The sequence below is a fragment of the Cyprinus carpio genome, chromosome B12, assembly GCF_018340385.1.
Source record: "Cyprinus carpio isolate SPL01 chromosome B12, ASM1834038v1, whole genome shotgun sequence".
Taxonomy (NCBI): Eukaryota; Metazoa; Chordata; class Actinopteri; order Cypriniformes; family Cyprinidae; genus Cyprinus; species Cyprinus carpio.
Genome location: NC_056608.1, coordinates 23,421,972 through 23,448,175, shown reverse-complemented (window position 1 = coordinate 23,448,175; position 26,204 = coordinate 23,421,972). Strand labels below are relative to the sequence as shown.

Here is a 26,204-nt window from a genome sequence, read left to right as displayed (position 1 = left end):
AGCGCTTTCTCTGGTCTGCAAACCCTAATTAAAGATCAGGAAAAGAAGCTCATGATGTTTTTCCTCATTCCATTGAAAGCAGGGCTCGACTTGTGCTTTAGTTACCAGTATGCACATGTTAGTGTGTGTGTGTGAGAAACACCGGCACATGTTTAGTTTCTGTGTTGTTTTTACAGCTCTAGACAGTGACATTGAGGATAGACTGTATATAGTTGACTGTGGTCACACTGACAGCAATGTTGATGTCTTGCATTTGATTGTGAAAAGAAGTTTGTGCAAACCAAAAACCTGCTCTTCAGCTTTAGATGACGCATATTGCACACAAAATCAGCAAGATCCTTTCCAAACTAGTTGCTTTTTGTTGTGTTGTTCAGATGGCCTCATGAGAATTTATTTTGGTTATTTTTTGTTTTATTTTATTGGCTCACTTGGTCAATGTAGTAGCATCAGGATGTTTTTTATTTATTTTATTTTTTAAGAGATGTTTCTTTATATTAAATTTTTTTATTTTTTTTTATTGGCTTACTTGATCAGGATGCTTTTTATTTTTTATTAGAATAAGGATGCTTTGTTTTATTTATTTATTTATTTAATATTTAAATATTTGTATTTTTATTTTATTGGCTTACTTGGTTAGCTTATTTTTTTTTATATTTGATGTTTCTTTATTTTAAATTAATTTTTGCTATTTTATTTTTTATCCACTATGTGTTACTAGGGTGTTGAGGCTAGCTGTTAGTGTGTTGCTAGGGTGTTCTGGATGGTTTCTAGGTTTGCAAAGTCAGAAGACCCCAATCTCATGTCTCTAGCAAGCTAGACCCTCAATACGGCCCATGTAGGTTTACAAGTCCTACAAGTCCTTCACTTGTATGTTTATGGCTGATTCAATCAGGTGAAAACTTCTGTTGTTTAGAAAAAAAATAATAGTTTATCTGTAGCACAAACGCCTCGGGCCGAGATACACCATGAAGCTTAATACTCAGGGTTCAGGGTTTGTCCAAACACCACTAATAAACTGCAGGATGGACCAGACTTTATAGTGACACTGAAATGTCAGGGTAAGAGAGACAATAAAATCCTTTATTACACTTCTAGACCTCAAAGAGAAGCCCTCGACCTGCTCTTATGTTATAAAACCCTCCCGGCTCTCTGAAACTGATAAAGTTTTGCTCGAGCACCTTCGATGTGTCATCCATTCTGTTAGAAATTGTTCAGCCTCTGCCTTATTCTCAGCGTCTTTTGAATCCAAGCGTCTCTTTTTCTCCTCCGCTCCTGCTCTCTATGCTACGGGCGGCTCACGCAACCTGGCTGTAATGGCCGGTTATTTCCTGACTGGAGTTACTCCTCATCACCTACGGCCAGATATCTGACATTATTTTATCATTCCTTTTGTGTGCTTTTGACTCCGTGACTTCAATAGGGCTGCGCACATCTGATTCCCTGCCGTTATAGAGTGCTTTACAGATAATGCCCATGTTTTAGGCCTCAAGACCGACTGCTCTGACCGTTTTCTGTGGTGTCTCTGCAGGTCTGATGTAAACCACGATAAAAGGTCTCTATGGTTAGTTTTACTGTTTCAAATTTAACTATCATTTAAACTGTATTTGATTATCACGATTAGAAAACTGTCTGTAAATAACGGGTATGCATGTGACGGCACTGTCACCTGTTGTGACTGCGGTTCTGCACACTGAGTGGCAAAAAGACTGAAAAGGCAAAAAAAAAGACTGGCATCATTGGTTTTCAGCGTGAATGCTGCAATAGAATGCACAATACACATCTGAAACAAGAAAGAGCTTTGTGATTGACTGTACAAATAGATTTGACAAGAGTTCGGAGGTATATTTTTAAAGACTGCTTAAAGCTACAGGAAAAGACAAGCAAATGGATTCCTGCAGTTCACAGAAACAAATGGACTCCAGGCAGCGAAACACGGATTTGCAGTTATCATTTTATGTTATATATTTGTTATATATATATATATATAGATGTGGTAACAGTGGTTAAAGGCTGATTATTTTGGTAACTATAATTGTGATATGAAATGTTGATAGCGTTTCATCTCTAGCTGGTTTAGATACAGGTTTGGAGGGCAGGCGAGTGACTGCAGCTGGTGTCTGCGTTCGGCTCAATGGGTTCCATTCACTCAGAGCCAGGCTGGAAGAGAGGCGACTGAAGCGTCTGCTTTCTCTCTCGGGGGACACGGGCGCCTCTAGGGGCCTGAACTTCCTGTCAGAGTCGCATACACACTGGTCTTCTCATACTGCTCTGATCCTCTTTGTGTGTTTCCCTTCCTCTCTTCCTCTCTTCCTCTCTTCCTCTCTCTGTTTAGTCTTTTGATCCAAAACCCAGTGAGCTGCACAACAACTGAACGTGATGTTTTTATGCATAACATGCACATGAAAGCTACAAACAATTGGCAGTGAAATTATTTTACATTATGCCTGTTTTTTTTTTACTTTATTCTATTTCCTCACTGTGTTATGTCAACAGAGCCAGGAATTATTTATTTATTTATTTATTTATTTATTGCTCAATTGGTTATCTCAGTCGTGTCAGGATAGTAATATTCATTTGTTTATAATTTTTTTTTTAATATTTAATTTTAATTTAATTTGCTCACATGGTTATCCAGGTAGCATCAGGATGGCAACATCCAATTTATATTATTCATTTTTTAAAAATATTTAATATTATTAAATAAAAATATTTGGTTATCACAATAGGTTCAGTTTTATGCATTATATTTATAGTTTTATTATCTCAATAGTGTCAGGATCTAATTTTTTTTTTTTAATTATTTTTTTTCAGCTTGTTGTTTTATTTCATTTGCTTGCTTGTTTGTCTTAGTAGTATCATGATGGTAATATTCATTTTATAGTATAATAACATTTTGTGTGTTTTTAAATGTTTGTTTTTAAATTGATTGATTTATTTTTTACATTTATTTTATTTGCCCTTTGTTATTCCAATAGTCTAAGGGTACTAATATGTTTTTATTTGTTTATTTTATTTTTATTTTATTTACTCACTTTGTAGGGCTGCACAATATTGGTTAAACTGATAATCACGATTATTTTGATTAAAATTATAATCACGATTATTAATAACAATGATTTTATCCTGCTTGGAAATTACTGCTAAAACCAGCCTAAACTTAGCTGGTTTGAGCTGGTCTCCCAGCTTGGTCAAGCTGGTTTTAGCTGGTTGTTCCAGCTGGTCTCCCAGACTGACCAGCTAAGGAAGTGGTCAAAACCCCTCTAAAACCATCCTTCTGACGCCAGACCAAAGACCGGGCTGGATGACCAACTAAAATCAGTAACCAGTTTAGGCTTTTTTTTTTTTTTTTTTCTTTTTTTTCAGCAGGGTAATGCAATAAACATTTCATGTGTCCTTTAACCGACCTCCACTGACTATACACTGACTTCATTTAACTACCTGATAATACAAACTCATGGTTTTGGTTAGTGTTTTGTCATCTGTATTCACATTACATTTTCTAAGATTAATGGTGCAGCCCTATCACTTGGTTATCTCAGTGTTGTCAGGATTATTTTATTATTAATATTCTAATATTTATTTATATTTATTTTAAGTTTTTTTGCTCACTTGGTTTTCATTCGTAGCATCAGGATAATATCATGTTAATATTTTGCTTTACAAATAATTGATTCCATTCTATTATTTGACTGATTGATTGTTTTCTATCTCTGTAAATAAAGATCCTGCCTGAGAAGGTTGCTGTCTATGTAGACAGACACCGAGGTGGCTCACTTTTTTCCTCAGTTCCTCTATTTCACGCTGTAAATTTCTCTTTTATAATAAATAACCTGTAGTGGGTGTGCATTAATGTGGTGTTTAGCCACCTGTTAGCCAAGCGTTGTGGTTGCAATCACAGCAGTCTGAGCTGAGTTCAAATGATCATTTGTGTGTTTATGTGTGCGTTTCCTCGAGTGTGTGTGCGTCTGTATGAGAAAAAAACTCAGAGAGATGTCATCTGGTACAGTGTTCTTCCTACTAAGATAAGAGCAGAATCTGTGGCAGTTTGTGACTTGTATGCACGTTAGGGACATATTCTCAACCATTTCCTTTTCCTGCTTTCTCTAGGCATTACTCTGCTCTCCTATCGTGGAAGTGTCTGACTCTCCATGTATTGTTTGTTGTGTAATTGGATTGGTTTCTTGTGGGACGATCAGAACGCCAGCATATGGGATTTGATGTGCGGATCTGGTTGTCTGGAGCGTGTGCGGATGAGCGGAAGCTCTGCTGGCTCGTGGCTTTTTCAAGTTTGTCTGACTTAGTTGGGATGCCATGCCACATTATGTATATAGTCTGTAGAAATGTTCAGTGTGTATACAGTAATTAAAGCTCTGTTTAGATGGAGAGAAATGTATGCGTTCAGTATGCATTCAGTACACTGTGTGTTTTACAAGATTTTTAAAAATATATTTAAAAGAAGTCTCTTATGCTTATGATCGCCAAGGCTGCATTTATTTCATTTAAATACAAATTTTAAAATACAAAATTTCTATTTAAAACAGCTGTTTTCTATATTTTGAAAAATGTAATTTATTCCTGTCATCAAATCTGAATTTCCAGCATCATTACTCCAGTCTTCGGTGTCACATGATCCTTCAGAAATCATTCTAATATGCTGATTTGCTGCTCAAGAGACATCTATGATTATGATCACTGTTGAAAACAGTTGTGCTGCACAATATTTTGTAGATGTATATTTTTTCCAGGATTCTTTGACGAATAGAAGGAAAAAAAAAAAAATTATTTGAAAAAAAACAAACAAAAAAAACATTTGTATACAGTTTATTTGAAAAAGAGATGCATCTTTACTGTACAAAAACATTAATTTCTTTAAAAATAAATAAATAAATACATAAAATAAATAAAAACCTTACTCTCTTCCCAATGGAAATTAAAAATAATATTAGAAATAATATTTAGAAATATTATAAAATTAGACACAATTAGAAATAACAACAACAATAATCAGTTAATACTAAAAGTTTTAAAACTTAAAAATAAATTAATGCAAATTAGAAATGTGTGTGTGTATATATGTGTATATATATATATATAGTTAATAAAAATAATATAAGTATTATAATATATATAAATATATAATAAATAAAAAAAAAAAATATAATAAAATAAGTAAAAAATAAAAAAATATATATATATATATAGTTAATAAAAATCATATAAGTAAATAAATAAAAACTAATAAAAAAAACAAAAATAAAATGGCTTAAATGAAAATGCAAGTAATAAAATATAGGCTAATTCAAAATATAAATAAATACTCTAGTAATATTTTTCTTAGGAGCTCAACAAGTGTTGATTAACATTCAGATCTGAAATGTCATGTGGCAGTTGTTTGCTTGTGTTTATCTGGCTCTTCAGAGCTATTTTCTCTTTTGTATAGTTTAGTAGCTTATAATGATTGGTTCGTATGCGTGTAATTGCAGGTACACAACACATTTCTCAGACTCGCCGTCTGAAAGGACGTGCACTGAAATGTTTTTGTCATGATGTGCTGCAGAGGTGTTCAATTCCAATTCAGAGAGAAACCAACGGAGGGAGAGAGATTACAGAGAGAAACGGCTGCTTTGTGTTCCTGTGTGTGTGTGTGAGAGAATGTTGTGTAATTACTCTCTCTCTCTGAGAGACTGAGTCAGCTGAGAGAAACAGCGTGTGTGAGAATGAAGGTGAGAGTCTGACAGAGACGGAAATAGAGACAGTAATTAACCCTCGCAGGTCCTCTGCTGTCTCTCTGTCACGGGGTCATCTGGGCGTTCAGTGTCGCTGAGAAACACTCGACTCATGGAGCGTCCGTCTGTTTACTAAAGGCATCACACACTTCCTGAAGGAAATACCAGTGTTTGCAAGGGCTGCAAGGAGTGTTATGATGAATATGGATGGCGATTTTTACTGCCAAGCCCCTAAAATATATAAAAAAAGATAACATTTAATGTAATTAAAGTAGTTATTCACTGAAAATCGTGATATAAAACATTCAAAGACTTTGCATTGTCATGATCTTTTGGGTGCTTGTATGTGTCACTGGAGGGGGTGTTTATTGCTGAGCTGCTGTTGTTTGTTGTGTGGTTAGCTATTGCATTGCTGCATCATCTATAACTCTCTCCCTCCCTCACACACTCTCACACACACCAAGCAGAAATTGATGCCATGTGTCTCACTACAGTGTTTTATGTTCTCTGTCTGCAGCAATCTATAACTATGACACTCGCAGTGATGAAGAGCTGTCCTTACAGATCGGAGACACTGTACACATTCTGGAGACTTACGAAGGTGAAACACACACACACACACACACACACACACACACACACACACTGATTCTTATGTTGCAACTAAATGTGACACAGCAAAGTATCAATATGAAACGATGATTACTGTATACAAGCTCAACCATTTAAACCTTCACAAAGGATATTTTAAGAAAAATGATGGGGAAAATATCAATAACTACAAAGTATTGTATTAAATTTTTTATTTAATTCAGTTTTTATGTTATCTCATTTTCTTTTTGTATACTTTTAATATTACTTTTTTATCTTCATTTTATTTTATCTATTTTATTTTATTATTTTACTTTTATTTTATTTTGGATTATTTTATTTTATTGTATTTAATGTGTATTGCCCCTCTTTATTGTTTTAATGTTTACTTCATGTTTATACCTTGAAAATTACAAAATCCCACATCATATTTTCAAATTATTTTGGTTTGAGAGTAAAATTGCAAACCTCATTTACAATAAATCATTTAAATCATCTTAAATCCTCTCTTATAATATTTACATTTCTATAATTTAATAAATTACATTACAATAAATTACTTAAAAAAACAACATATCAATAACTACAAACCAAAGTTTGGTCCAGGATTGGTGAGGTATTGGTAAACAGTTTCCAGATTTTATTTACTGGATTTATGATCCAAAACCCAGTGAGCTGCACAACTGACTGCACAATGTTTCATGCATAATATGCAATGAAAGCTGTAACAAACAATTGACAGTGAAAATATTTAACATTTATACCTTGTTTCAGGCAGCATCACCTGCATTCTTATTTTTTATTTAATTTTATTTAATTTTTATTTATTTTATTTTATTTTATTTTATTTTATTTTATTTTATTATTCTTTATATTTTTTTATTTTATTTTATTTTATTTAATTTTATCTTATTTTATTATTTAATTTTATTTAATTTTATTTTATTCTGTGGATTGTCTGTCTTTGTTTTTGGATGTTTACTTTGTTTAGTCCTTGAAAATGACAAAGTCACACATTATATTTTTAAATTGTGTTGTTGTTTGATAGTTGCAAAAATCGCAAACCTCATTCAAAATAAATAGAACTTAAACCAGCTCATATAATATTTAATTGTCCTTGACATTTTCTAGAGGTTAAGTACCACATCTTAACCATCATTTGCTGAGGAAGGGAAAAAAACCATACTTCTACTCTTTATTATTTTTAAGAGTTACACGCTCTATCTAGGACCCCATTTATGTCAAGTCCTCCCTGTGTCCCATTCATTTCACCTCAGGTCACCTCTCACCGTTTCAGGACACAGATATGTCATCATCAGAGCTTTCCTCTCTCCAGTCTCAGCCGATCTCAGTAACACACACTTCAGTGTTGAATGATTTGTTCATACCTTGCAGACATGCCCACTGCCTCACTTCGTGTCTTCGGGAGATTTATGAAACATGTCTTTTATAATCTCAGAATATTATTTTCTAGTTTTGCTACAGGGACACAGTGGCGTCTCTTTGTAATGTAATTGTTGGCATTTCCGTCTGACTGCTGTGATATTTCTTGCTCTTCTCAGGATGGTATCGAGGGTATCGGCTGAGGAGGAAATCGAAGAAGGTGAGTTACTGTATGAAACGCTTCCGGAGTACAGTCAGCTTTCTTGTTTAATAAAATCATTCAGCAGGCCTCAACTGGAATTTTTCCTTTGTTTCGTGTTTTCTGATGTGTTCCTGTATGTCCAGGGAGTGTTTCCGGCTTGCTACATACATCTGAAAGAGGCCACAGTTGAGGGCAGCGGGTCAGTATGTCCATTCATATTCATAAAAAATTGCAATTTGTTGAATGGGAAAGAAAGCATTAGCCACATCTTAGCAGACATTACTGAAGCTCTTTAATGAAACCAACTTGTTTCGGCCAGATTGCAAATCCTGCACGGAGAAGGCAATTCCAGGATTTGTTGGGACAAACTCAGTGGGAAAAATGTATAAATCTGCTTATGTTTCATTCTGCACTCAAAAGCATCAGAACTAGATATAGTTTAGTTATTTTGTATAATTAAAAATTGATTAATTACCAGTGCAGATTTAGAATATTGTGACATTTGCTTATAATATTTTTTTTATTTTATTTTGTTATATTTTATTTTAATTTTTTATTTTATATAAAGAAATCTTTTATTATATTTTATATATTGTATTATATTTTATTTTTTATTTTATATTATTTTTATTTTATTTTTTATTTTTTGTTTTGTTTATAATTGTCTATTTTTGTTTGTTTGTTTGATGTTGCTAAAAATTACACAGTTGTAATTGTTAGCAACTAAATGCAATTAATGTTTATTTTACATGAGGTTTGCCATGTTTTGCATATTTAATATTGATTTAATATTAAATTTATCCTTGACATTTTCTGAAGGTTAAGTACCACCTCTTAGTGATCATCTGCTAAGAAAAAATATCTTCTCATATATTTTAGTATTTTTAAGAGTTTGGCACTCTATTTAGTACCCTATTCATGTAAAGACCCACAGGCTCGCCCTCCATTTCTGTCACATCTCACAATTTTCAGACCTTTAAACACCAGTATTTCCTTATCTGACCTTGTGAGTCTCTACGATGGTTAGGATGCTGTTTTTGACGGCAGCTCACTTTTTTTGGAACATCATTAAACTTTACACTCCTTTGCTGCATCTGAAGATCCTGTTACTTCTGTTATTGGTCTGATTATATCAGCTTTGGTCCAGCCTGAGCACAGCTCAAAATATACTTCCCATAGACATCTTACTAAAACAAGTTAGCGCTCTAGCAGCCCATTGCTGCCTAATGGGAGATTTTGGAGTCTGAAATAGGTTTTAAAGCGTGGTTCAGGATTATAATACGCATGAGTGAGTGCTGGTTTGGTGTGAGTGTGTGAGAGTAATTGGAATCGTGAGCAAAGCCCAGCTCAGATATCATAAGCACTGTTTTGATGACTGATGCTGGTAATTAGTTTTCATTGGCATGAAGGGATCTGAATGACTCAGGGTCCTCGGGAGCCTGTAGTAAGCAGGAATTACTGACGTGGATGCAGTTAAACAGCCTATTGTTTCCCACACAAGTGATATTCTAGGAAAACTCCTTCACTTATTGTGCTGTTTCTGTTTTGCGCTCTATCATTGTTTTTTTAGACAAAAGGAGACGGTCATTCCTACCGAGCTTCCGCTGGTTCATGAGGTCACAACTACGCTGCGAGAATGGGCGGCAATATGGAGGGACCTGTATGTGGTAAGCTTGCGTTTATTTCAAATTTTTGTATTTTCTCCCAAAAGTTGCATATTCTTCCTCTGCACACTTAAAAGCATGCATAAGTAGATGAAAAAGCATGCATTAGGACGCAGAAGATATCACTGACATCATCAAGAGTTTTTTATATCCCAAATCTTCAGTTTTTAATAGATAATTTATTTTGTGATTTGTTAAAGTGTATTTACACCAAAAAAAAAATTTTGGGAGAAAAGTTGGACAGTAAACATCTTATGTAAAGTTTTCTGCCCTGTTTTTATGTTTTAACCAAGACAGAACTCTATTGAACGATTGCTTAACTTGGGCAAAATCTAAAGCCCAATTACCCATTCTAAATATATATATTTAATTAAAATACTTGTATTATATTATATTACAGTATATTATATTATATTATATTATATTATATCATTATCTCATATTTGTCTTATCTTGTTTTATTTTATCTTTTATGTTCATTTTATCTTTATTTCTTATCTTATATTCTTTATTTTATTTAATTTTTTATTTAAGTTTATCTTATCTTTCTTTTGTTTTCTTTTTAATTTTTTTAATGTAAATTGTGTCTTTTTATTTATTTATTTATTATTTTATTTATTTTTTACTTCATTGTTTGTATTTTTTTTTTTTTTTTTTACTTTTTTTTACTTAATGTTTATTCCTTGAACACAAATCATAAATCAATTAAACACTGAACATCATTCTGTCTTTACCATGAAAATATTCTTGTTATGCTGACATGGTGCAAACACACACACACACACACACACACACACACACACGCACACACAATTAAAAAAGTGTGTTCTACAAAAGTTCTATGTAGTATGAATGCAATCCGGCCATGCTGGTTTTGTCATGTGACCTGTCAGTTGCATCACATCTCCACTATTTATAAACCTTTTCCCATCACTGTTACTGACGTGTCCATCAGATGCACACTTGCCATATGTATTAGGTCATCCGGGTATTTTTGGCCACTTTTTATGAATACAACAAATTTGGATATCCCACTCAATTGAAGCTGCTTTTTGCATACTAATATATTCGGAAAATAGACATCATGAGCTTAACGACAGTGTTCTGATGATAACACATCACAGTGACATCACCGAGCACAAACACTCATCTGCTGAGACACATTGCAATTTTCTCTAATAAATCGGATCCTTTTCCCCTGGGGGCAAGATGTTGAAAAGCTCTGACGTGATATACAAATTAAAAATTAAAGTTAGTTTTCAAACCTTTTTGAAAAGTGTCTCATTGACAGTTTATAAACTCTTTTAATTGCCTAAGCAAGCAATATGACCCTCAAGGGCTGTTTGTCTACAGTGATTAAGAGCATCGTGCCTTTATGAAGCAGCATGCGCTTTGACGAATTAACACACATTGTGGGGTGTTAACCAGACTTTGTTTCCAACAGGGCGACAAGCGCGAGATGTTCAACACGGTCCGAGACATGATCTACGACTTGATTGAGTGGCGCTCCCAGATTCTGTCCGGCACGCTCCCGCAGGACGAGATGTCCGAGCTCAAACAGAAAGTCACCTCTAAGATGGACTACGGGAACAAGTATGAACACACACACACAAAGCTGCTGACTCGTGCTGACTGGGTCGTGTTGGAACAGGGAGAGCGTGAGCTGGAAGTCACGACTGCAGTCCGTTACATAAAATCTGACTTTTAATGAGAGCGTTTAATGCTATTAATTTTTATTCAGGGTCTATTTTTGCTGTGAAGGGTCATTGTGAAAGATTTTTTTTTTAGCACTTTCTCCGCTTTCATTTGGGGAAGAAAAGACTTGTGTTATTAATCAGCGGTGTGCTGTTATTCTTACTTGGAGCTAAAAGTTGAATTCCTTGACCCTAAGTATTAAATGGTGATGCTATTAGATGATTCTCACCTGGCAAACCAAAAAACAAGTAGACTTGCATTGAAGGACCAGTAAGTACTATATGCCCAGGACACCCCACAACATGTGGTGGTGCATTTTTGCATGTGCAGGCATTTTCAGAAAATTTCAGAAAACTAAAAAAAAAAAACAAATTCAAGAGATAGTTCACCGAAAAATTACAATTTGCTGGGAGTTAACTATCTAAGATGTAGGTGACTTTTTTTTTTCTTCAGTAGAGCAGTAAAGAAGTTTTTAGCTGGAGCCGTGGTCCGTGGTGGTTCATAAAATGCAAGTCAACAGCTACTGGCACTTTGAGTCAAAGAACACAAAATGAATACCAGTGGCTCCTGATGATATACTGAGATCTTATAAAGTGAAACGATTGAAACTGAACATTATTTAGAACATTATTACCTGTAAAACAGAGCCTCAAGCAAAACGGCCTTTGTTCAGAAAAAATAGTCTTTGTTAAAGCATTATAAGCCATGAACCAAACCAACCAGCTACAAGCTGAATCACAACATTAACAATCCATCATTTAAAGCAAAAAATATCTGAAAATCATACACAAAAAAAAAAATAACATGACTGAATTAAAAATCCACCATTGTAGAGTTGCATCGGCTCAACCAATGGTGTGAGTTTGGGGCGGGGCTAATTGCAGTTCCATTTAGTTCCTCTAGCTACAGGCTTACAGACTTTTTTCCACTCTTTAAACACATTCAAGGCCATCTAATAGCAGCAAGTTTATTATTAACACTCATTTCTGGAGTGTTTCAGTGTTCCTGTTAACTTTCGCTGTAGGAGGAAGTGAGTATACAGATGAGACGATCGAACCGCTTAGGTGAAAAAGTCACCAGTGACTCACATGTAAAACTCTCAGTTCTTAGTTCAAGTCTCTGTCTTTGTCAACTTAAAGTGAAAGTGGTTTTTATTTTGTTTCGATACAAATCCAGAATGCCCTTAGTAACCACATAGCAACATGCTGAAACCATTGATAACACTTCATCATCATGGTTGTGACACTTAATCTAAGTGCTACTCACGTTTATTGAAAATCAGTTTAATCTGTTTTATTCTTTTTCTGTTATGCTCATTTTCACATTCATTTAGTAGAGAATGTCCAAATAGATGCATCCATTTGGATTAGCAGAACACAAATCTTCGTCTCTTTCAGCCAGCTGTGTTTTAAAGCGTCTCCTACGCTGTTTTTCTGTGTGTTTGCCAGGTATTTAGACCTGGATCTGGTGGTGAGAGATAAAGACGGGAATATTCTGGATCCTGACCTGACCAGCACTATCAGTCTGTTCCGAGCGCACGAAACCGCGTCCAAGCAGATTGAAGCTCGCATCCAAGAGGAGAAGGTAAACCATATTAGACTGTTTTCATCCATTATGGCACTTTTTTTCTGACCCCTGCGATTCATTTGGATTGAGATTTTTGAATGTGTTTGGTGTTATTGGATTGTGAATGTGCAAGGCCTGAGAGCCGGCGGCACACTCACATCGGCTCTTCGCTTTGCGGTTATTTTTCTCATCACCACCTGCTTTGATGTTTAATAAACACCTTGAATGTTAACTGTTACTCCATATTTATATTTGGACGTGACTATGTTGTGAAGCACAACCACTAAACCACATGAAAAAGTCCCTGACTGCAGCTCTGAAACACCATCGCTGACGTGTGAGAGGTTGCATGGGAACAGAGAGTGTGAGAGCGAACCATCTCACTTCCCATCTTTGCTGTGGGGCTCAATGTGACAAATGGATAGTGATATAGAGAAAAAAAAAGCATTTGTGGCATCAATGTATATTCACCCATCCCCCCCCAATCAGAGCAATGTGTATATATATATATATATATATATATATATCCACAGATACAGATTGTTTATAATGTGATATAGATTCTGTCTTGTGTGATTAGTCTTGCTGATATATTATATAATATATATATATATATCCTTCCTTGTGTTTATTAAGTAAAAATATATATATATATATATATATATATATATCCTTCCTTGTGTTTATTAAGTAAAAATATCATAGAAAACATGACTGGATTATTGGTTATATACATACTTTTTTTTATTTTTTTTTTTTTTATTAAGAATTCCTATTTCACTATAGAAAATATAAAATTTTTATCTTCTTTTTAATTTTTTTCTGTTAAATTTTACACACACACACACACACACACACACACACACACACACACACACACACACATATAATGCTAAATAAAATTTCCCAGAAAAACCCTACAGAATATTAATAACGTTCCTTAATTTTATTTCAAATGTATTGTGAATATACGATACCGCTCAGCTCAAGTTTTATGAAGGTCAGGGCTTCTTTAGACTGAACTGTGTTCATATAAACCCTCGAACATTCTTCTCTAGGAGCTGAACATCTCTGTCCTCAGCGTCTCTCTGTTGACTGCTGTACTTCAGCTGTTGAACCTGTAGTGCTTTTAGATGAGTCAGGTGCTTCCCTTGATGCTACCAGACAGAAGTTTTCATTTAACATCCTAATAGATCAAAGAAACCCTTCGCATAAAGATGAAAGTTCTGTCTCATGTTGTTGCAAACCTGAATGACGAGGTGAAAATCTGAAAATACAACAGCACTTCTGTGCTGTGTTTCCCAGGTGACCCTGCCCAGATGTTCACTGTCCTTGAGTCTCTTTCAGCAGATACAGATTGTTTATAATGTGATATAGATTCTGTCTTGTGTGATTAGTCTTGCTGACTTTAAGATTCACATTTGAAAGACTAACTGTGTGCTCCGATGCCATCATTTTTTATTTGTTTAAATTTTTCAGTCTCAGAAGCAGAACTTGGATTTGAGCAGGCAGGCCAAGTTTGCCTCCACACCCTCGTTCGCCCTGTTCGTCACGCTCAAGAATGTTGTGTGCAAAATCGGAGAAGATGCAGAAGTGCTGATGTCACTATATGACCCGATTGAGTCCAAGTTCATCAGGTCAGTGCACAAACATATTTTTTCTTTTTTATTATATTTAATAATTTTATAAATATTTAATTCATTTTTTATAATTACTATTATAAATATTATAAATATTATATTATTAATATTTTTATATTATTTAGGTCAGTTTTAATAATTTGACAATAGTTTGACCCACATTTGGGAGCTTCAGTGTCCAGTAACCATGATGTTTCACATCCTCAGTAGTAAACCAGCCACAGCATTTGTGCCATGCACACAAATCTCAATGGTTTGTTTCAGCAGTAAATGATTATGTTGTTGTATTCGAGTGTGTCATTATATTTTCATTAGCATTTACACATTTATCAAATGCTTTTCTATCTAAAGTGTCTTGCAGTGCATTATTTAAGCTGTACATTTATCAGTATATGTGTTCATCAGGAATACGTCCTATGATTTTGAAATTGCTACTATGCTGCGAAAATAATGTTATTTAATATCTATATATATATTTTTTCTTGCAGTGAAAACTATCTTGTGCGCTGGTCCAGCTCAGGTTTGGTGAAAGACATCGATCAGCTCCATAACCTGCGTGCCGTATTCACTGTACGTATTATTTTGGGGTTTACCTTTGACACTATTTATTCTGGATTATCATGAAGAGATGGAGAAATGCTGTTGAGACATGATGCAGACCAGATTGAAATCTTTATGAGCATCACGGCTCATTGACAACTACTTTATAATCTGAAACCGAAATCCTACTACATAAATGAACACATAGGTGTTAATACCAATAAGATGTTTATGCATCACATGATATGAGCAGAATCACATATGAGATGTGAATACTAGTAACTTGATGCTTGTAGTCCTAGCTGGACAATTACAGAAAATGTAGCGTGCAAATATTGGGTACATTTTATTTTATAAAAATTACTATTTATTTATATATCCTCATATATTTTGTAGTTTTTATTTATGTATATATGTATTTTTTTTTTTTTTTTTCAATTAAGATTTTTTTTTTTTTTTTTTTTTTCAGTTTTAGGTTTAGTTTTGGCTTGGTTTTTTAGTTCTTGTTTTTCCAGTTAGTTGTTTTAGTGCTTTATCTTATTTCAGTTAGTTTCACAGGCAACATTTCTAATATTTATATTATTTTATTTCAGCTTTATTTTAATGAACACCAAAGTTTTTAATAGTTGTAGTTTCAGTTAACGATAACAGCCCTGTTCTCTGCTAAAGATGCATTCAATGCTGTTAAAACTTGGTCGAAACTTGGTTGCCTGATAATGAGATGATTTAAAATAGTGTCTAGGTGGTCAGCTAACAAACCGCCAGGCCACTCGAAACCCTTCACAAGCATGACCTAATTGTTTGATTTGAACACTCAAATATTTCCGCTTGTTCCTGGAAACACCGTCGTGCAAATGACTCGTTTACAGCTTGATTCTGTTCATCTGTTCCCGTCTCTTGCATTGTTCCTTAATGAGTAATCACAGTATTATTGGGTGACACTTTAATTCGTGTTCATCAGTCGTGGTGCAGAATTGGTAATTAAAGTGTTGGAGAAAGCAGCATCATCATTAAAGCTGTAAAGGGTAACGAGCTAACGGTCGTTAGAGGAGCAAGCTCTCCGGAGACGCCTCCTGGTTTGCATTGTTGCACGTATTGTGTGCATCCATGTATGTGCGTTGGCGTCTGCATGTAATTTAAAACAGAATAAACAATTATCTGTGCAGGGAAAGACGTATTATAAACATGAAATCATATTGAAGTTCTTGTGTTTCTCACACACTGTTATCAAGCAATTTTTTTTTGTTTTTAAGTGCATGCATTTTGTGTATTTGCATGTGCATAATCTATAATTATAGAGCATATGCATCGGTTTGTTTGTGTGTAAGTGCTTGTTTGCACCCACACATTCTCATTTGCTAGAGGTCATTTCTTTAATAGATGCTGGGCTAGTGAGGGTCAGATTATTTTCCCAGAATCCTCTGCTCTTTGCACAAACACCCAGCGGGGAATGAGTTGCTGCCCCCAATCAAACACCGCTCTAGCAATTTATCCTTCACCTGGACTGCATACTAACAGTCTGTGTACACCGAACTATTCCATGCATCAGTCGTTGCCTTCCCGGTTAGTTGCTCAACAAACGAGTTTGAGTTTAACTATGGTTGTAGGCAGAAACACCTGGTGCATGGCCCAATAGCGCTTGGGGGCTCAAAATAATATGGGTTATTTGAGTACATGAATGTGCGTGCTTTTTTTACGCTCTCACTTGTTTGTTTGTATGTCTCTCTCCAGGATCTGGGGAGCGAAGACCTGAAGAGGGAGAAAATCAGCTTTGTTTGTCAGATCGTTCGAGTGGGCCGCATGGAGCTCAGAGATAACAACACTAAGAAATTAACATCTGGCCTCCGCAGACCCTTCGGCGTGGCAGGTAGAGCCTCACACATAACACTTGATGCACACTTAGCACGGTCACCATAGTGTCCATCAAAATACCACCAGGAATTTGCATGAATGCATTTGGCAGATATCCAAAGTGATTTTAAATGACCTGTTCAGCTACTGGGACACCAACCGTGAATCCATTGTTACTACTGTGAACCTGTATGAATGGGATATGTTTATTAGATAAAATGTAATTTAACATTCACTAAATTCAGAATTTCTGATATTTCTTTGTTTTTGATGATATTTATATATTTTTTTATTTGATTTTTACTATTGTAAACCCATAAGAATTAGTTATATCATTAGATATTATTTAACATAATCACTAAATTTAGACTTTGTGAGTTTTTGTTTTTGTTGTATTTTACTTATTTTTTATTTTATTTTATTCTTTTATATTTATTTTTTTTATTTGTTAGAAGTATGAACCTATAAGAATGAAATGTTTTTATTAGATATAATTAAAGTTATTTATTGAGTTAGTTTGAGTTAGTTTGTTTTTTTTTTATCATTTTTATTTGATTATTATTTTTATATTTAATTATTTTTTTATTTAATTTCATGATTAATACCGTGAATCAATAATAATCAGATATATTTATATATTTATTAGATATAATTAAATTTAATACTAAATTCAGACCTTCTGTTTGTTTGTTTGTTTTTGTTGATTTATTTTATTTTATTTACAATGACAGCTAATACTGAGTCACCACAGTTTGGGCTGTAACATTTAAGGGTCTTTTTCTTGTTTTAAATTGTGGGTAGCAGGTGTTTTGTCTTGATCAGTATTTTTATTTGTCTGATTTTTTTGAGCGATTGCATACACCTTCAAATACAATTGTTCAAGCCTTGTGTGAAATCAGCTGGAGTAATATATTGCAAATAAGCTGTGCTATGTGCAGTACAGAAGTTGACACAACCATCTCTCTGCATTCATACATTTATAATGCATTCAAAACAAACATGGCCTTTTGCACTGATTCTGGCTGCCTGGAGTTAAATATTGTTTTATTACATACTGTATACAATCACAGTATGCATTATAGAAGCCTTGATCTGGTTGGAGTGAAGTGACCCTAACATTTGTGTCTCCTGTTGTCACTATTACTGTTGCCAATCCCAGATGCTTCGGTTGATTATTGTGCAGTGCATTTCCCACAGTTTGTTCTGCACAGAGGGTTTCTCATTCTTCCGTTTGATGGAAAAGAGAAAATCTGTTCTTCGGTTGTAAATAAATAAATAAGGCTGAAGAGGAGCAACGAACATCAAACGGGTTTTGAAGTGGGAAAGCATCTCTCTCTCTCTCTCTCTCTCTCTCTGTACGGACGTTAGCAGTATGTCTGTATGTGGGTCAGGCAGGTAGAGGGAGAACCTGTATGTGTAATGTCACCTTTAATGTGTCACTTTCAGAGACAAGTCAACGCTTCCATTATGGCTCATCAGTTTCCTGTTGCCTGCTGTAAACCCAATCTCAGCACGGCCACTGCTCCACACCAGACCAAATGGCCATTTAGAGGCGATGTTTATGTGTTCAGTCAGTAATAGCTGCCACTTGACAGCTTATCTAGAAAGTTTTGTCTGCTCTCAACTTATAAACCACAAATGTAAACTTCCATGAGTGCTTCTCTTGTGCTTTTTACTATGGTTTTACTATGTAGTTTTACTAGTACCAAAAATACACCCCAAAATAAACAAACAAACATTTTGAAAACATTAAAGTTCACATCAAGGTAGTAATTGCTGTAATGAATGAATGAAAAATAGTTTTATTTACAAAGCTTTTTAAAAAATACATCAAGATGTGAGGTATTATTTTCATGACAATTTTATTTTCTGTTATGCAGATAAGTCATAAAGTAGTAAAATTTGTTATGCACCAAGTCATAAATTTTATTTTATGTTATTAAGATAAGTCATAAAGTAGTAAAGCTTATTTAAACTTTATTAAATTGTATTAATTTTTTATTATACTGTGCATGTAAACTTATAACTTAAATATTGTATTATTATTTTTTATTATACTGTAAGCATAACACAATTTAAGTAAAATATCACTATTATAGTAATTTTTTTATTATACTGTAAGCATAACACAATTTAAGTAAAATATCACTATTATAGTAATGGGAACTGGGATAAATATGATTAATTTTGATTAAAACCTGTGCACAGTGATTTTTAATCAGCTTATATACAAGTAAATTAATTACATTTTTACATTGTTATATTATAAAAAAAAAAAAAACACAAATGTTTTTTTTATTTTTTATTTTATTTTATTTAGAATCATTATTAATTGTACAGGGAATTATGTCAAATAGAAACACAAATGCATTTTTTTATGTCTTCAATTTTCCGTTTAGCGGTATTATTATTTAGAAATGCAACCGGGAGTTCATTATTAATTGTACAGTGACATACGCACGTGATATAATTACTTTTATGAACTTCATGTTTAGCTTGTCATAATTACTGTGTATTGGTGTTGTTCCCGTTTGAGGAATGTACAAAACCGTTTCATGAGATGCATGCATAGTTGTTCAAAAAACAATACTGTCAAAGTAATTGGCAAAAACTGTCAAAATACAATCAATCTTTATAGTCTTAGCGGGATGAAATATGAGCTTTTCATGAGATGCATGCATAGTTGTTGAGACATGATGTTTGGTTGTCTGCAGACATTATTCTCATCTCATTCTTCTCTCTGTAGTAATGGACGTCACAGACATCATCACGGGCAAGATGGACGATGAGGACAAACAGCACTTCATTCCCTTCCAGCCGTGAGTATGACTTCATGACGTCAACACAGTCACATCAGTCAAGTATATTGTGTAGTCATGCATATAAATGCTAATTTGCGTGTAAGTTTGGTAGTGTTTGTCTGTTTTTCTGATTTCTATTGTATCATCTCAATACTCCGTGTATTTATTCATTGAAGACGACAGTACACAGACTCACTCTTATTCTATAGAGGAGTCATACGTGCCTCACAGTCACTCCGTCACTCATTCTGTCACTCAGTAAGACTCTGCTTCGGTCTTTCTCTGCTTTGCCACTCTCACAGCCCAGCCGGGTCACTCAGAGAGGAGTCCACTGGTTTGCTGGGTATTGTGGGGTGTTTAAGATGCATGTTCTCGCTTTAGGGAGGTTTTTGCTTTGTAGCAGCTTATTTGTGACCTCAGATTACTTAAGCTCTGGTCCAAAACCTAGTGGACTGTCTTGCTTTCTACATAAGCAGCTACCTTTTAAGGCAGCATCCTAACTGAAACAGAAACTTGTGACTGATTTAAATGCTTCTCATTTGCAGCAACAAATAGCAAGTCAATACTACTACTACTACTACTACTATTATATATCATGTAAAATATATAATGTACATATTGCAATTCAATCAAATATATATATATATATATATATATATATATATATATATATATATATATATATATATATATATATATATACATTTTTTTTTTATTTTTTTTTTATTAAAGAATACATTTTGAATTAAATTGAATTTTGTTATATTTCAACAATAATATAGAAATGTTTAAAATAATAATAACATGTATTTACATTATAATAAAAACATTTAAATAAACAATTAATAATAATGATATTTTTGTTTAAATTATATATTATATAGGTTATTTAAAATATATGTTAAAAATTACACTGAATTAAAATTTATTATTATTATTATTATTAATATATATACTACATGCATATAATGTTATATATATAATATATATATATATAAAAAAAAACTTTATTCTGCAATTACGAACACAATTAAAAACAACTGCAAATACAAACACCAACAAAAAGAAATTTGTTATTAAAGGTTTTTATAGATATTATATATAACATAACATTTTATATATGTAGTAGTAGTAGTAATAATAATAATAATAATAATAATAATAATAATAATAATTGGGCCAGAAATAATATTCATATAATATTTCAGTGCATTATATCAAATATAAATACAAATGTATTTTAAAGTACATTTTATTTATAATCAATATAAAATGTACCTTGTCCTTCATCTTGTTTGATTTATGTTCTATATTTAATTGGCTTTATTAGTACTATGATGACTGTTATAATTTGGTATCATTCGTCTGTAGTGCGACTGTGATGGTTTATTATTATTATTATTATTATTATTATTATTATTATTATTATTATTATTATTATTATTATTAAGACAGCTCAGTGGGTTTTATAGAGGCAGTGGCTTCATCTGTGTTTGGGTGAGATGAGGGTCATTTCTGAAATCACAGCATCTCTCTATGTCTCTCCTGTCACCCATCCCGCATTACTGTTTGCTAACAAAATGGCTTTTGTCCCTGTCATGGTATCTGTATCACTGTTTGGTGTCTTCCCTCTCTCTCCCTCTCGCTTTCTTCATCCATCTCTGTTTTTCCTCTTCTGCTCATCTCCAAACTTGTCTGGCTCTCTGTGGCTACTACTCTTCTCTCTTTGTCTTCCTTCTCTCTCTCTCTCTCCTCCTCTCCGTTGGCGTGTTGCCTGTCGCGTGTGAACTCCAGGCTAGCGTTGGATGATGCCATTCGCCACAGGCAGCTGAACATCTCCCGTTTTTCACCCAGGGTGGCGGGCGAGAACGACTTCCTCCAGACCGTCATAAACAAGGTCATCGCCGCCAAAGAGGTCAATCACAAAGGTCAAGGTAAAGGTCACTGGGGCGAACACCTTTCATCTCCAGAGCTGCTCGGAGTCATTTTAGCAGCATTTCAACACTCAATTTAGGGAAAAAACTATTATCATAAACATTAAACATGCAGAAACTCAAAGGTCTTCATGGCAACCTGTCAAAATAAAGGTTTGGTTCAACTTGAAGAAATTGTGACAGAAATATATTACTATTGTACAGCAGAATGCACTTCTTGAAGTAATAATAAAATGATTAAAGCCCTTTAAGGAATATTGCATAATTTTTTTTTATGCAGTTAAATTTTTATTTTTTTTTTGCATAATACTTTTTTTTTTTTTTTGTAACAGTAAACCTCTGTTGTGCACTTGTTAAAAATAAAATGGTTACATTTTTGTTTCCTCAAATTTAAAGAATATCAGTTAAATTATTAATATTTCATGCCTTTCATGCCAATAAAACAATAAAAAATTGGAATTTAGGAAAATGAAATGAATAAATCAGATTTTCTAGGACCCTACGTTACCAAAAGGTTTCTTTTATGCTGTATTTTAGCGTACTGTAAAAATGAACCTACAGATATAGAATTAAATCTGTATAAGTAAATATTTCTGATTCAAAAGAAAGCTGAGATGATCTGCAGCTTCATTTTGTAGCCTAGTTAAAGTTTGGAAAGTTAAAAATACAGGAAGATAAGACTGATGTGTGGAGATGGAGAGCGACACTGTCCCAGATATGATCAAACTGAGCGGCAGAGCTCCTGCCAAGACACTTTCACAATCTAAAGGGGCCTAAATCTTACAAATGACAAAGTTATTGAGCAAAATTAGTTAAAGCTGAATTGGATTTAATAAGCATGAGAATTTGTTCATGCTGAAGAGAATGGGAACTGATTATGTCTGGATGCAGATCACATCACAGTCCATCGCCACAAATATAATCCATCCTTCCTGTGACTCCTAGCATGATAAAACCTGCTATCACCAGCAGTTCAGTGAGATACATGTGCGTGAACTTCCAGTATAATCTAAGATCAGTCAGATATGAAGAGGTTCTTCTCGTTTATGATCAAGGTTAATCAGGAACAGCAGCGAGGGTAATAGAGCTGGAGTCATTAAGACCAATTAAATTACGATTTATGATGGAGGCATTCAGGTGACATGCAAAGCATTGTGGGTAGAAAGGATCTTAAAAATTAAAGGACTTTTTTTCTGTCTTTTTGAAAATGAGCTGTACAGATTCACTGACTGGAAAGTTAGATGAGCAAATATTAGCAAATATTAACAAGCATTGGCCTGTTGTCAATATTTACAATATTTTAACACTGTCATACTGTATACTTTATTTTTATTCAACATTTTTCCTAATATGTTGTTGTTATTATTATGCGAATACTTTGATATACACACAAAAAAATTTTTTTATGCCATTAAAGTAAGCCTAACTTAAATTCAGCAAAACAAATACTATTACTATAATGATGTGAACTTTATTTATTTGACATTATTTAGTATTATCATCATACAAATTCTATAATATACACTTAATGTAAGTATTAATATTAAAAATATTAATAATAAAATTAAGCACAACCAATACCATTATGCTGTATACATAATGTAATTTTCTTTTACATTTATTTGTATTCTTATTTCAATAATAAATGGGTTGTATTATTCATTATGATAATGAGAACTTGGAGATAAAGCAACAAATGAATATATAATATATAAATTAAAAAACAAAATAATTTGTTTTCTTCTATGGATTTGAGGTGAAATATGGATTGGATTTTTTTTTTTTTTTGAGTGTTTTGTTAGTTCATCTGCAGAGTCGTTTTTCATCATTTATTTTGAACAGCTCAGGTTATTTGCTCAGATTGCTCAATTTAATCTTTAATGTTTTAGAATAAAATATTCACAGCACAGTTCATCCCTACACTTTAAATAACACAGTCGCTCTGCTTCCTGCGGGTATTTTCTCAGCAATTAAACTAATCCGGTGCTCTTAATTATTTTTTGTAGATCACTAATAATGAGATATTAAAATGAGTTAAATAGGAAGTGTGTGTGTGTGTGTAACTGCAGTCTGTTCCTCCGGTCTTCAGGTTTGTGGGTTACGCTGAAGTTGCTTCCAGGTGATATTCATCAGATCCGTAAAGATTTCCCTCACCTGGTGGACCGTTCCACCGCCGTCGCTCGCAAAATGGGCTTCCCAGAAATCATCATGCCAGGTATCCATCATCAAACTGAATGTATATACAATAAAACATAATTTCATTGGTCATCTTTGAATTACAGTTAACATAGAACACTGACAATGAAAAGAGCACCCAGAACATTCATGAAAACTGCGCTGCAGTAATGAGGAACTCCTCATATTAGACATTATCACATGACTATCCACATTTACATATCAACAAAAATCCTCTCAGAGTTTCATGCATGCATTCATGCTGTTGCTGATATTCATCTCACATGCAGAACATTTACATTTGGAAATCTTAAAGGTACAGCAGCTATTTAATTCCAAGTGTATAAACAACTCTGGCATGCTGATTATGACCTATGGATGTGCAAGCAGCCCTTTTTCAGCTACTTTTGTGCATTTTCTTAATAAAAGGTCTGTATTTTAAGCTGGCAATTTTTAGCTGTAGATCACACATCGATCGTGTTAATAAGCCACACTGAGACCTTGTGCGTGTTTTTGTAGGTGATGTTCGGAATGACATTTACGTGACGCTGGTTCAGGGGGATTTTGATAAAGGCAGTAAGACGACGCCTAAAAACGTGGAGGTCACCATGTCTGTACATGATGAAGATGGAAAGAAACTGGAGGTAATCTGCAGTCAGTGTGTGTGACACACATTGTAATGAATAATCCAGATTCACATCCAGCAGTACATGACTAAGCATGTTAAAATGTATTTTTATATGCTGCAAGTTTTTTTTTTATTATGTGTAAGTATGTATGACTGTTATATTGGTAATATTAGGGATGTTTGAGTATTTATTTATATGTCTGAATCAGTTTGCTTCTCTATACACACTATAATTAAAAAAATCAATAACATATAAATATATAAACAAAAAAATAAAAAAAAAAAAAAAAAAAAAAAAAAAAAAAAGCATATATATATTTTATATAATCAGCTTTTTTGGTCTGAATCAGTTTAAGCTGCAATTTTAAGTAAATTTGTACTGTCGCTTTTTACTTTGTAAATAAACGTAAAAAAACAAACACACACACACACACAATAAATAATTATAAATAATAATGTTAATAATTAATGTTAATTAACACACACACACACACACACACACACTATAAATAATTATTTATAATAATGATGATGGTTATTATTAAATGTGAATGTATCATTTAAAACTCAGGGGGTTCTTTAAGTAAATATTTTATGTCTTATATTTTATTAAGGGATTTGGTTGCTAAAAAGTTTGTGAACCCCTGTTGCAGAAAATAATAAGTCTTCAATAAAAAAATAATAAATACATAATTTAATAAAAGACACAAGACAAGTAGTTGCCCATCAAAAGGAAGATTCAGAAATAGCTCTAAATAAATATATGAATTCAAAAATTTTTGCAATGAAACTGCCTTGATGTAGCCACTTTTTAAGCAACAAATGAATACTAATGAATTAATGCTCATCAAATCAGTCATTATATTCTAAGCAAATTGAGATAAATGCTGTCTGTAGAGCTTTGTTTGTGTTAAAGCTGTAACTTTCCTTTAAACACAATCACACTTGCTCTCTAATAGTCTGTTATGAAGTTTGTATTTTTGCCTGCTGATATGCACATATGCCTCATACTTACTGGTACATTTTGTTTCTTTTGTTACTTTCTTTTGTTGCTTTTTTTGTTTATTACCTGCCGTCCACCCCTGCCTTGTGCTCATTTTTACTGCCCACATAATGGATCTTTCTCACATGCACTCAGTCCTGCAGCTGTAGGGCGGCCGGGCGCTTATTGCTCATAATTGGTGGCTGTCAGCTGTAGCATGTATGTGTGTTTGTCAGGGTTTGACAGGCCAGCTGTGTGACTGTGTGTTGAATGCATGACCCTCACTGTGTGCAATGGTAAGAGAAAAAAAGAAAATAAATTGCAATAAAGCATGCAGTGCTTTTGCTCCTCACAGCATATGGGCACCTTATGGTTTCCAGCAGGTAGAACAGATTTTGTTGTTTAATATTTCATAACTCGTATCTGTCATTTCTGATCTCGAATTAGCTTCTGAACTTGGCAGGGAGTCAGATTAAATTATTCTGTGCAACAAATTGTTTTACCGGTCAGCATGAATGCGCAATGACAAAATGATCGATATAGTGGCCGCAGGTTCCACTTCAGAAGATTTAAATGTCTAATGTTTTTAATAGCTGTTTTTATTATAATCTTTCCCATCTAGAACGTGATATTTCCTGGGGCTGGAGATGAAGGCATTCTGGAATACAAATCGGTCATTTACTACCAGGTCAAACAGCCTCGCTGGTTTGAAACCATCAAGGTGAGTGTCACTTATACCATCATATCCTACCTCAGAACAATTGTATTCTGGAAAGGTTTAGATGTGCTGTTTCCGAGTATATCCCTGCGTCTCAGTGTGCATACT

At 33.7% G+C, this 26,204-nt stretch overlaps 1 protein-coding gene across 1 annotated transcript in view; it reads left to right on the top strand.

Annotated features, from left to right (window-relative positions):
* The window catches only part of dock1 (dedicator of cytokinesis 1), a 238,154-nt gene that overhangs the window by 27,625 nt on the left and 184,325 nt on the right, over positions 1-26,204 (top strand). The window contains exons 2-15 of the mRNA XM_042735997.1: positions 6,244-6,327; positions 7,880-7,920; positions 8,046-8,101; positions 9,473-9,569; positions 11,011-11,159; positions 12,710-12,845; positions 14,307-14,464; positions 14,956-15,037; positions 16,739-16,874; positions 19,605-19,677; positions 21,454-21,593; positions 23,683-23,808; positions 24,288-24,412; positions 26,001-26,099. Coding sequence (XP_042591931.1) covers positions 6,244-6,327; positions 7,880-7,920; positions 8,046-8,101; positions 9,473-9,569; positions 11,011-11,159; positions 12,710-12,845; positions 14,307-14,464; positions 14,956-15,037; positions 16,739-16,874; positions 19,605-19,677; positions 21,454-21,593; positions 23,683-23,808; positions 24,288-24,412; positions 26,001-26,099 — 1,502 coding nt within the window. The remainder of the gene's footprint in view (positions 1-6,243; positions 6,328-7,879; positions 7,921-8,045; positions 8,102-9,472; positions 9,570-11,010; positions 11,160-12,709; positions 12,846-14,306; positions 14,465-14,955; positions 15,038-16,738; positions 16,875-19,604; positions 19,678-21,453; positions 21,594-23,682; positions 23,809-24,287; positions 24,413-26,000; positions 26,100-26,204) is intronic.